The sequence below is a fragment of the Hydractinia symbiolongicarpus genome, chromosome 1 (assembly GCF_029227915.1).
Source record: "Hydractinia symbiolongicarpus strain clone_291-10 chromosome 1, HSymV2.1, whole genome shotgun sequence".
In the NCBI taxonomy this organism is placed as follows: Eukaryota; Metazoa; Cnidaria; class Hydrozoa; order Anthoathecata; family Hydractiniidae; genus Hydractinia; species Hydractinia symbiolongicarpus.
In genome coordinates, this window is record NC_079875.1 from 30,989,664 (window position 1) to 31,003,140 (window position 13,477).

The following is a 13,477-nucleotide window of genomic DNA, read 5'->3' on the forward strand; positions in this document are numbered from 1 at the left end:
ATTGAAAAACGAGGCATTTTAAAGTGACATGTATTTGCGATTTTTTGTATTGATACAAGATAATTGTACCTTAGGGACGACAAGCTCGTCTCAGTTTCTATATATCTTAGCCGTAAAATTGATAAACGAGGCATTTCAAAGTGATGAGTGTTATATATTTGCCCTTTTTCGTATTGATACAGGATCATTGTCACTTAGGGTTGACAACCTCGTCTGAGGTTCTATATAATTTAGCCGTAAAATTGATAAACGAGGCATTTCAAAATGACGAGTGTCACGTACTTGCGATTTTTCGCATTGATACAGGATAATTGTCACTTAAGGTCGACAACCTCGTCTCAGGTTCTATGTATTTTAGCGGTAAAATTGATAAACGAGGGATTCAAGAGATAGATGTCTCATATATTTGCGATTCTTTGTGGTGATACAAGATAAATGTCATTTGGGGTCAACAACGTTTCAGGTTCTGTATATTTTACTCGTAAAATTGATAAACGAGGCATTTCATAGTGACATGTATTTGCGATTTTTCGTATTGATACATGATAATTGTCATTTAGGGTCAACAACCTCGTCTCAGGTTCTATATATTTTAGCCTTAAAATTGATAAACAAGACATTTAAAAGAGACAAATGTTTCATATATTTGCGATTCTTCGTGTTGATACAAGATAATTGTCATTTAGGGACGGCAACCTCGTCTCAGGTGCCATTTACTTTAGTCGTAAAATTGATAAACGAGGCATTTGAAAGAGACAAATGTCTGATATATTTGCGATTTTTCGTATTGATACAAGATAATTTTCATTTAGGGATGACAATCTCGTCTCAGGTTCCATATATTTTAGTTGTAAAATTGATAAACGAGGCATTTCAAAGTGACGAGTGTCATGTATTTGCGATTCTTCGTGTTCGTACAAGATAATTGTCATTTTGCGATTCTTCGTGTTCGTACAAGATAATTGTCATTTAGGGTGGACAACCTCATCTCAGTTTCTATATATTTTAGCCGTAAAATTGATAAACGACGCATTTAAAAGAGACAAATGTCTGATATACTTGCCAATTTTCGTACTGACACAAGATAATTGTCATTTAGGGACGACAATCTCGTCTCAGGTGCCATATTTGCGATTTTTCGTATTGATACAAGATAATTGTACCTTAGGGTGAACAACGGGTCAGTTTCTATATATTGTAGTTGTAAAATTGATAAACGAGGCATTTCAAAGTGACGAGTGTCATGTACTTGCTATTTTTCGTATTGATACAAGATAATTGTCATTTAGGGTCGACAACCTCGTCCCAGTTTCTATGTATTTTAGCCGTAAAATTGATAAACGGGGCATTTCAAAGTGACCAGTGCCATGTATTAGCGATTTTTCGTATTGATACAGGACAATTGTCACTTAGGATCGACAACCTCGTCTCAGGTTCTATGTATTTTAGGCGTATAATTGATAAACGAGGCATTTAAAAAAGAGAAATGTCTCATATATTCTTCGTGTTGACAAGATAATTGTCATTTGGGGTCAACAACGTCTCAGGTTCTATATATTTTACTCGTAAAATTGATAAACGAGGCATTTCAAAGTGACCAGTGCCATGTATTAGCGATTTTTCGTATTGTTACAGGACAATTGTCACTTAGGATCGACAACCTCGTCTCAGGTTCTATATATTTTAGTCGTAAAATTGATAAACGAGGCATTTAAAAAAGAGAAATGTCTCATATATTCTTCGTGTTGACAAGATAATTGTCATTTGGGGTCAACAACGTCTCAGGTTCTATATATTTTACTCGTAAAATTGATAAACGAGGCATTTCAAAGTGACATGTATTTGCGATTTTTCGTATTGATACAAGATAATTGTCATTTAGGGTCAACAACCTCGTCTCAGGTTCTATATGAGCATATTTCGAAATTGGTCAACACTGCTAGAAAAATTTAAAATTGAAGTGTTGTGTGATATTTCTTCAAAAATGGTTTAATTAATGTCCCAACTTCGATAAAATTAAAAGGTTTTCTTTGCAAACAAAGACTTCTGTCCTATACGGTCCTGATCGTATGAGCGAGTAACTAAATAAATCTGTCGGATGGACAACTAATTACAGCGCTAAAATGATCGGATGCGTCATGATAAGATCGCTTTGGAATTGTCTCTTAACTATTAATATCTGTTATAAGTTTCCAAACTAAAAATCAAATTTTAATAAGAACCATAGTTAAAAAATTTAGCGTATCCAGTTCAAACTTGTCCATCCGACAGATTTTGGTTACATAAAAATCAATATTCCATGGATATATCATGTGTTTACAATCTATTATTTTCAAAAGTATCAAATCTTGGATTGCTTGAACCAGAGAGAGCTGATCTGGAAACTCCTGATATGGCATTGTTTTTTAAATTTCACGAATACCAATGGTCCATCCGACAGATAAATTCTATCAAAATAGGGGTCTAAAAGACGTTTTACTCTTCGTTATATTAGAGTAATTTTCAAATTTTAATCAATGAATCAAAGAACTAAATGGTAAAGTCAGAAGAAAAGCGAGAAAATAACCAGAAAAAGTATAGTTTAAAGTTTGGATCAATGATTTAGAAAATGAGAATGTCCATCCGACAGATTTTCTATTATTCCTACTATACCTTACTAAAGGGCACCTGGTTGTTAGCTCAAACAGGTGAGGAATATAATGCTGCCAGTAATTACACTCAAAACTTAGTATCTCTAAAGTCATCAAGTATTCATTAGGCATGATTTATTTTTCAAATTTATTTCCTTTTCCTGTTTAGAATTCTGCGTACAACAAAGAAAAGAAAAATATGGAGCAGGGGACGGTATTAATTCACGTCGACTACAGCGAGAGTTATAAAAATAAACAGCAGGATGAAATTCAATCTGCATACTTCGGACAATCTTCATTCAGCATATTCACAGCGTGCGTATATTTCAAGCCAAACGCTTCTGCTGAGTTGGTCAAGAAGCCGGTAACAGTCGTTAGTGAGAGTAGTGATCATTCACGGATCGCATCGATGACTTATGACACATGATCATACTTGAAATTGAAAAGTTTGTGCAACTGAAGAAGATTATTTTATGAAATGATGGCTGCGCCGCGCAGTTCAGATCTAGATTTGTGTTTAAAATTCTTTCACAATACAGATCAGATTTAGATCTAGAATGGCATTTCAACGAGGCCCACCATGGAAAGGAGCCAATGGACGGCATCGGTGGCACCATTAAGAACGTCGTTTTCGACACGTTAAATCGGGAAAAGTCGTTGTCAATTCCGCAAAAGAATTTTGTGATGCTGCAAATCGGCTTGTTCCTTCAATCACATCACTCTTTCAAACAGATCTACTTAAAGGAAGATATTAACAAAGCGCCGAAGATTCCAGACACATTGAAAATCCACAAATGGTCACGGGAGGTTGTGAATGGAGGATGTGAGTTAAAGTTTTTTTATTTGTCTAACGATGAAGAACCATTCAAAATACAACAGTACAGTAATAATCGTATGCTAGAATGTGGCCAAGAAGAAAAAGAATATGAGAGTTTATCTCTTATGAGGAGCATTTGTGCCCTGTGTGCTGGGTCATACGATCATGAAAATGAGAAGGAGGACTGGTTAAAGTGTTCAATATGCCTTTAATGGTTTCATGAAAGTTGCTTTTAGGTTATTTCGAATAATTTATTACAAATCTTTAACTGTAATGATAAATCTGTCGGATGGACTTTTCTTAGATTCGGTGACGATTTCTGCTGAGGGAAAAAGGATTTATAATCAATGAAAATCAGATAATTCAAGCATGGAAATACACCTTGCAAAATATAGCAAAAATGAACATCTTTTTATAAATGTGATTTCAGCATATCGATGCAAACATTCTTTATTTTCAAGTGATTAATCTGTCGGATGGACAATTTACCTTTCTTTGAGATTTCTAGAAATAAAAACTTTTTAGCTTCAAATCATTTACTGATTCGAAAACGACATCCAGTTAATAACTCGCAAAGACATAAAGAACTCGATTTTTCAAATGTTAAAATTTCGAAACAAAATTGTCCATCTGACAGATCCTTCCGACAGATTTATTGTATAACCTTGTAATGATATTTGTTTCATAAACATTTTTCTATGGTATATTTTGTCTTTTTGTTTTCATTAGATATATATTAATGATACCAGAAAACTTGAAATAGTGATGTCTTTTGTCCCTAATTCGATAAAAATCCAGGTTAAGTATTTAGCACCATAAATTGAAAATATATCGAATCCTTCCGACAGAAATAGTTTATGGTCGATTAAAGAAAATTGGAAATAAAAATTGCGTGTTTGCATACTTGAATCTTATTATCTTATGGCCTTGTATCTTTTGAAAGTATTCAGCAAATCTCATGAAAGCCCAACTTTTTGATATTATTCCCTAAAGTAGCAAACATCCATCCGACAGAAAAATCAATTTCGAAATATGCTCATATATTTTAGCCTTTAAATTGATAAACAAGGCATTTAAAAGAGACAAATGTCTCATATATTTGCGATTCTTCGTATTGATACAAGATAATTGTACCTTAAGGACGACAAGCTCGTCTCCGTTTCTATATCCTTTAGTTGTAAAATTGATAAACGAGGCATTTCAAAGTGACGAGTGTCATGTATTTGCGATTTTTCGTATTGATACAAGATAAATGTACCTTAGGGACGGCAAGCTCGTGTCAGTTTCTATATATTTTAGTCGTAAAACTGATAAACGAGGCATTTAAAAAATACAAATGTCTCATATATTCTTCGTGTTGACAAGATAATTGTCATTTGGGGTCAACAACGTCTCAGGTTCTATATATTTTACTCGTAAAATTGATAAACGAGGCATTTCAAAGTGACATGTATTTGCTATTTTTCGTATTAATACAAGATAATTGTACCTTTGTATTATGGAGCTTCACACAGAGAATACAAGTAATGTCTTTCTAGATACAAAAATACAGGTTTATATACAAACACGTGACACACAGTATAAAACACAGACTCACAGTACTAAACATAGGACATAACACATTCCGGCAGCTATATAAAAACATAAATCGACTCGTCCGGTAATATATACATATAATGTCCACACGAAATCATGTAAAAATGTTTAACTGTTATCTCATTTTCAGTTGTGTCCATAAAATTTCTGTCGGTTCTGTAATGGATACTTGTTTCTTTCAAGTTTGCCATTTGTTAGCGGTAATTTGGCTGGTTTTTCTGTTTCAGGTGATTGTACTTTTTTCACATACATAATATTTCTTGTATATTTATTTCCTCTTTCACTTATCACTGTGACCATGTTACGATTGATGTCAATAACTTTAAAAATCGTTTTGTAATACTTCGACTTCGTTTTATCAGTATTCTTCTCTCTCCTCAGGATAACGTAATCGTCGATAGCTACGTCCCATGCGGTTGCTTTCTTTTTCTGATTGAACCATTATTTCGTTTTTCGATTGATAGCTTCTTGACGATTTCTCACTTCTGAATCTGATGGATGTTTTGGCTGATCGATGAATGGTAGATTATTATTGATGGATCTGTTGAACAGTAAACTGGAAGGCGTTTGACCAGTTACCATGTGTGTTGATGTTCTGTAATTTAATAACATTCTGTTTAATTCTTTTACCCAGTTTTTTTTGTCGTAAGATGCTGTTCGGATGGTTTTCTTGATAACTCTCATGAATCTTTTTACTACACCAATTGCTTGTGGATAATAGGGTGTAATATGTTTGGCTTTGATATTGTATAGTTTCAAATACTTTTTGAAATCATTTCGACTAAAAGGGGGTCCATTGTCCGTACGAACTTTCTCTGGATATCCAAATAACGAAAATTCTCTAACTTGTTGATGATATTTGAAGTAGTAGTGTTTTTCACAACTTCCACGATAGGATGTCTTGAATACAGGTCCATTACTACTAACAGTTTGTCTCCAGATGGTAGTGGACCAAATAAATCGATAGCTAGTTTCTCCTATGGATGGTTTGGTAATGGTGAAGGTATTAGAGGTGTTGGTACATGGTAAGGTCCTACAGATTGACAGGCCCTACATTTCGATAATGCTTCTGTGATATGACTGTCCATGCCTTTCCAAAAAACTTTGCTGCGAAGTAAATTCTTGACTTTTTGAACACCTAAGTGCCCTTGGTGGGCAATGTTGATAGCTGTTTGTCGAAGTGATTTTGGTAATACAATTGTATTTTCACGGAGATTAATTCCATCGACTTCACAAAACTCTTGTTGCATAATTTTGTATTCTTTAAGGTTGTCCCAATTTCCAGTTTTAATTGCATGTGAGATTAACTGAAGTTCACAATCCTTAGATGTTTCATTTCTGATTTCATTTTGATTAATTGACATTGGTGTGCTGTGTTTCGTAATAAAGTTGATATACTGGTTTGTGCGATCTTTGTCCAATGGTTGAGCATTTCGTTGTCGTGACAGAAAATCAGCAATGTTTTGCTCTCCCCGAACATAGTTGATATCAAAATCGTATGCCTGTAACTTTCGCTGCCAACGCGCTATTCGTGAGCTTAACTTTGCTTGCGGTTTAAATATAAACTGAAGTGGTTTGTGATCAACTGTTAATTTACATTTCATACCATATAAAAAATGATGATATTTTTCAGTACACCAAACTACAGACAGTGCTTCTTTTTCTGTTATACCATATCGTTTTTCGGTTTCTGGTGATGATCTCGATATAAATGGTATTGGTCTTTGATGTCCGTCGGTGTCGGTTTGCAAAAGTACACCTCCTATACCAAAACCTGATGCATCGGTAACTAATTCCGTGTTAAGATTCGGGTCGTAAAATGAGATTACTTTATCGCTTACTAGACAGTCCTTCAACTCGTCATATGCTTTTGTTGCTCAGCTCCCTATATGAATTTCGTACCTTTCTTTAATAATAATCTTAGCGGTACAGTTTTGTTTGAAAAATTGTCAATAAATCTTGACAAATAAGTACTTAATCCAAGAAAACTTCTTAGTTCAGTAACACAAGTTGGGTGCGATGCTTCTACCAAACTTTGAATTTTCTCTAGGTCTGGCTTGACTCCTTCCGAAGAAATAACAACTCCGAAAAATGAGATTGACTCTTTCATAAAAACACATTTTCGTTTGTTTTAACGCAGTCCTAGCTCTTTTATTTTTGTAAATAAATCTTTTAAAGTTTCTAAATGTTCGGCATAATTTTTGTTGTAAACAATAGTATCGTCCGAAATGCACTTCACATTACGTAATTTACCAATGGTTTGATCCAATGATCTTTGAAATACTTCAAAAGCATTGTTTAATCCATAGCACAATCTTTTAAATCTTTTAATGCCGAAAGACGTGTGAAAATTTGTCAGTTTTCTCGATTCTTCCTCAAGCATTATTTGTGTGTGTGCTTCTTTCATATCTATTTTACTAAAAATTTTACTCCCATGCATGCCATCAAGTATAGATTCGAGGGTCGGTATTGGATGCGTTTCTCTTTGTATCGCAGTGTTGATGCTGCGAGCATCTAAGCATAGTCGTACTGAGTTGTATGATTTGGGTGTGGCTACTAAATTTGAAACCCATTCTTGCGGTCTTTCCACAGACTCGATAATTCCAGCTTCCTCTAAACGTATAATTTCACTGTCTATTTGTTTTTGAAGATGTATATGATAGCTCCTCATTCTTTGATAAATCGGCTGAACATCCGGTTTGACATGTAGTTTGCATTCGTAATCTTTCATCGTTCCGGTACCATGAAAACATTCATTAAAGTCGTTTATCAAAGTTTTTATTTCTTGCGGTATATTCGGTACTACGTTTTGATTTTCGGTATGATGATTTCGAATTTTCTCATTGGTTGAAATTTCATTAGCGATTGTTACTAGTTTCAATTGTTTTGCGGTGTCGATACCCAATAGATTTCCAGCTTTTTGTTTGTCAATTACGCAAATCACGCTTGAGCACATTTGTTTCTTTGTTTCAAAAAGGGCGTTGAATTTACCAACAACTTTCACAGGCTGTGAAGCATAAGGATAAAGTTTTGTTTTTGAACTTTTCAAAACAACGTTTAAATTTTTAGATTATAATTTGCTAAATGTTTCTCGATCTATGACACTTGTTGTACACCCAGTGTCTATCATTAATTTAATTGGTACATTTTCAACTAAAATCTTGGCGCAATTTGTAACAGAATTTAAAACTTTGTTGTTCTCGACAGAGAATAAAGAATGTTCATTCTCACTCTCTTCCTCAGATATAGAACTGTTACTCGCATTTTCTTGTACTTGGTTACCACGTTTTCTCGTTCGGTCGCAATTAAAATCTCTATGGTGTCGTTGATAATTTTGGCCATGCTTCGATGATAAACAAACTGCCGATAAATGATTTTTCTTTCCACATTCGTAACATATTTTACCGATTGCCATGCAACTTTATAAGTGTCCAGGAAAGAATTTTTCTCCACAGTTTTGACAATTGTTCTGCTGTTTGTTTTTGTGACGATTATTAAATTTACCTCGTACACGATTTAATTCTTCGATCGACTCATCGTTGGGGTTTTTCATTTCGTTTGCCTGGGATAACGATATTTTCCATTTCTGGCTACTTTTAATAAAATCTCCTGGGTTAATGTGTCTTCACGTAAAAGTTTCTTTTGTAGCGAGCTCGATGTACAAGTATGTATGAAATGGTCCTTGATTTCTGTATTTAAATCAGCATATTCGCATGACTCACCTAATCGTTTCAATCTTGCAACATAAATAACTGAACTTTCGCCATCCTTCGGTTTTGTTTGTTTGAATACATAACGTTAATACCTGATGTTTATTTTTCGGTTTAAAATATGTGTCGAGTTTCTGAATGACGTCTGCATATGTGTCCGTATCTGCTTTTAACGTGCGATAAACCTCTCGTAAATCTCGACCACCGCAGTGTAAAATTAAAGCCTTTTTCTGTGCTTCTTGAGTATTACCACTGGCAGTTAATAATAACTCCAGATCATCCTTCCATACAATCCATTTCTTATCCAAATTCACTGAAGTTTCTTCAATTATAAAGGGTTCAACACAAGGAATATTACTAAGAGCTTTTGCCATATTTTTATCCTTCGTCGCCACTTATTATGGAGCTTCACACAGAGAATACAAGTAATGTCCTTCGTATTATATGCTCAACATAAAACTAACTCTAGATACAAAAATACAGGTTTATATACAAACACGTGACAAACAGTATAAAACACAGACTCGCGAAACACAATACTAAACATAGAACATAACATTTGCGACTTTTCGTATTGATACAGGATAAGTGTCACTTAAGGTGAACAAAATCGTCTCCAGTTTCTATATATTTTAGCCGTGAAATTGATAAAACGAGACACTTCAAAGTGACTAGTGTCATGTATTTGTGATATTTCGCATTGATAAAGGATAATTGTCATTTACTGTCGACAACCTCGTCTCAGGTTCTAACTACTTTAGCCGTAAATTTGATAAACGAGGTAGTTCAAAGCGACGAGTGTCATGTATTTACGATTTTTCGTATTGATACAGGATAACTTTACTTTAGGGTCAACAACCTTGTCTCAGGTTCTATATACTTTATTCGTAAAATTGATAAACGACGCATTTAAAAGAGACAAGTATCATATATTTGTGATTTTTCGTATTGATACAAGATAATTGTCATTTAGTGTCGATAACCTTCTCTCGGGTTTTATATATTTTAGCCGTAAAATTGATAAAGGAGGCATTTAAAAGAGACAAGTATCATATATTTGTGATTTTTCGTATTGATACAAGATAATTGTCATTTAGTGTCGATAACCTTCTCTCAGGTTTTATATATTTTAGCCGTAAAATTGATAAAGGAGGCATTTAAAAGTAAAAAGTATCATGTATTTGCGATTTTTCATGTTGATACAAGAAAATTGTCATTTGGGTACGACAACCTCGTCTCAGATTCTATATATTTTAGTCGTAAAATTGATAAACGAGGTATTTCAAAGTGACGACTGTTATATATTTGCGATTTTTCGTATTGATACAGGATATGTGCCATTTAGGGTCAACAACCTCGTCTCCAGTCTCTATATATTTTAGCCGTGAAATTAATGAAACGAGGCATTTGAAAGTGACGAGTTTCATGTATTTGCGATTTTAGTATTGATACAAGATAGTTGTACTTTAAGGTCAACAACATCTCAGGTTCTATATATTTCAGCCGTATAATTGATAAGCCAGGCATTTATAAGACACGAGTGTTATATATTGGCGATTTTTCGTATTGATACACGCTAATTGTACCTTAGTGACAACAACTTCGTCTCGGGTTCTGTATATTATAGCCGTAAAATTGATAAACGAGGCATTTCAAAGAGACATGTGTCTCAGATATTTGCGATATTTTGTATTGATATAGGATAATTGTATTTTAGGGTCAACAACCTCGTTTCATGTTTTTATATATTAGCCGTAAATTTAATATACGAAGCATTTAAAGGAGACGAGTGTCTCATATATTTGCGATTTTTGGTACTGAAACAGGATAATTGTACTTTAGGGACAACAACCTCCTCTCAGGTTCTACATATTTTAGCCGTGGAATTGATAAACGAGGCATTTAGAGAGGACTGTTATGTCTCATATATTTCCGATTTTTCGTATTGATACAAGATAATTGTCATTTAGGGACGACAACCTCGTCTCAGGTTCTATATATTTTAGGCGTAAAATTGATAAACGAGGCATTTCAAAGTGACGAGTTTCATGTATTTGCGATTTTTCGTACTGAAACAGGATAATTGTACTTTAGGGACAACAACCTCCTCTCAGGTTCTACATATTTTAGCCGTATAATTGATAAACGAGGCATTTAAAAGTGAAAAGTGTCATGTATTTGCGATTTTTCATGTTGATACAAGAAAATTGTTATTTGGGTACGACAACCTCGTCTCAGATTCTATATATTTTAGGCGTAAAATTGATAAACGAGGCATTTCAAAATGACGAGTGTCATGTATTTGCGATTTTTTGTTTTGATACACGCTAATTGTACCTTAGTGACGACAACCTCGTCTCAGGTTCTATATATTTTAGCCGTAAATTTGATAAACAAGGTATTTCAAAGCGACGAGTGTCCTGTATTTGCGATATTTCGTATTGATACAAGATAATTTTACTTTAGGGTCAACAACGTCTCAGGTTCAATATCTTTCAGTCGTAAAATTGGTAAACGAGTATTTAAAATTAAAAATGTCTCATATATTTGCGATATTTCGTATTGATACAAGATAATTGTCATTTAGGGACGACAACCTCGTCTCAGGTTCTATATATTTTAACCGTGGAATTGATAAACGAGGCATTTAAAAGAGACGAGTGTCTCATATATTTTTGATTTTTCGTATTAATACAGGATAATTGTCATTTAGAGACGACAACCTCGTCCAAAGTTCTATATATTTTATCCGTGGAATTGATAAACGAGATAATGCAAAGTGACTAGTGTCATATATTTGCGATATATACATGTCAAGAAAACTTGTTTGGTGCTTTTTACGTTCTTGATTAAAGAAAAAGGTTTGACGATAAGTCCAGAAAGAGACAGTGGTGTTTCTTTAAACAAATTCTGTTTGAAATGTTTTTTCTAAGGGTTTATTCTAATACAAACCGCAATCCGTTCTTTTTGTCAAACTACTGAGGTGTCTTACTCACCTCTGTTGGTGAAGATGGCACATAAATTTTTTGTATTTGATAAATTATACCATTTTCTTCTTAAGAAGTCATATTTTGAAATTTGTGAACGTATATTTATGAAATAAATAAGAAATCTATTCTACTATAACCTATAGTTCTAATAAAAAAGACGATATATGCTTTTCATAATTTACTTACGTAAATTAAAAAAGATATAATTGTCTGAAAATGTTCTTAATTTCTCTAATGTTCTTTTAATAAATGTTTGATCGTGTTATTACGAGTAACATCATAAGCAGTTTCATTCCATCTGTTACGTATATTGACATCGATATGTGGTATAGACAACAACAACTTCACACAATCAGTGTGACCATAACGAGATGCAAGATGTAATGGTGTGTTATTGTCAATGTTTACGTTGTTAATGTTTGTGATGTCATGATTAATTAAAACTTTCAAAACATCATGATGACCATAACATGCACTGTAGTGATATGCATTCCATTTATCTTCATCCACAGCATACACATCGCTACCAGCATCAATCAAGCATTTCACTATTAATGGATTGTTGTGATATGCTGCTTCCATCAACAGTGTTGTTTCATGAACACTTCTCATTTTAACGATATTTGGATGATCGATAAGAATTGTTTGAAATGTCTTGACATCACCATTTTCAATGATTGTTTCAAGTTCTAAACACAAGTTATGTGGTATTAATTAAAAACAAAAATGACAAGGGTGTAAACTTTAAATAAAAATTATTGCCATGGAACACTTTCTTTCTCCAATTTCTGACTGATGAAATAAATTTGCGCTAAATGAAATAGGGCCGAAGTTCGCAGCCGGCGCACTAAAAAATTTCAATAGAAATCTCTATTTCAAGTTTTAAGAACATTTATATAGTCAATTGTCTAAAAATTAAAACTTTAAGAACATAATTGTTAATATGTTTATTTGGGTTATGTTATTTTTCGTAAATAATAAAAATTAAACTCATCATTTTTTAAATCCATATAAACAAGTTGCGAGTGTAAAAATTTAAAGTGCGTATTTGATATTCTGTTTTATTATTAATGGAAATTCCCTGGAAACAAAGTTGGCGTGGGCGTTCGCAATTGACTTGGGTGACATCTTCGTTCAATGTTTCCATTTTTTGCACGCATTAGTTTGATTTACAGTCCTCTGAAAGAAGAAAAACGCTGTTAGTTTTTATCCTCGATTTTGATTAGGTGCAACCTAACAGTGTACAAATTTCAAACTGCAAGTTTAACATTTCTAGTGCGAGTTACAAATTTTAAACTGCAAGTTTATCATATCTAGTGCGAGTTAAAAATTTTAAACTGCTAGTTTATCATATCTAGTGCGAGTTACAAATTTTAAACTGCTAGTTTATCATATCTAGTGCGAGTTACAAATTTTAAAGTGCCAGTTTATCATATCTAGTGCGAGTTACAAATTAAGGATCAAAATGGAAGTAGGAAAACTGGCTTTGATTGGGTCAGCGAGTATGAATATTTAGCGGACTATGTAAAAAGAAGTGGAAAAAGAACATTTATTTTGCTACGAGTGATGAAAATTGGAGTAATAATACTACAGTAAACTACAAGAAATTGGATTGACAGTACTGTTAATCATCAAAAACTACATATAGGGACGAATAAATTAAGTCTAATTTTTGCGTAACGCAAGAGAACAAACCCCAGTCTTTGTTGCCTAAAATCTCTTTTAACATATTGA

The 13,477-nt window shown here is 33.5% G+C and overlaps 2 protein-coding genes across 2 annotated transcripts; both read right to left on the reverse strand.

Annotated features, from left to right (window-relative positions):
- Window positions 1-7,174: 7,174 nt before the first annotated feature.
- Window positions 7,175-7,999, reverse strand: LOC130630045 (uncharacterized protein K02A2.6-like). Its single transcript, XM_057443447.1, has one exon. The coding sequence runs from the start codon at window positions 7,997-7,999 to the stop codon at window positions 7,175-7,177; it is 825 nt and encodes a 274-aa protein (XP_057299430.1).
- Window positions 8,000-11,974: 3,975 nt separating this feature from the next.
- LOC130630056 (ankyrin repeat domain-containing protein 42-like) lies at window positions 11,975-13,472 on the reverse strand. The gene is made up of 2 exons (XM_057443457.1): window positions 13,439-13,472; window positions 11,975-12,432 (listed from the first exon to the last, which is right to left on the reverse strand). The coding sequence occupies exons 1-2, from the start codon at window positions 13,470-13,472 to the stop codon at window positions 11,975-11,977; spliced, it is 492 nt and encodes a 163-aa protein (XP_057299440.1).
- Window positions 13,473-13,477: the final 5 nt, after the last annotated feature.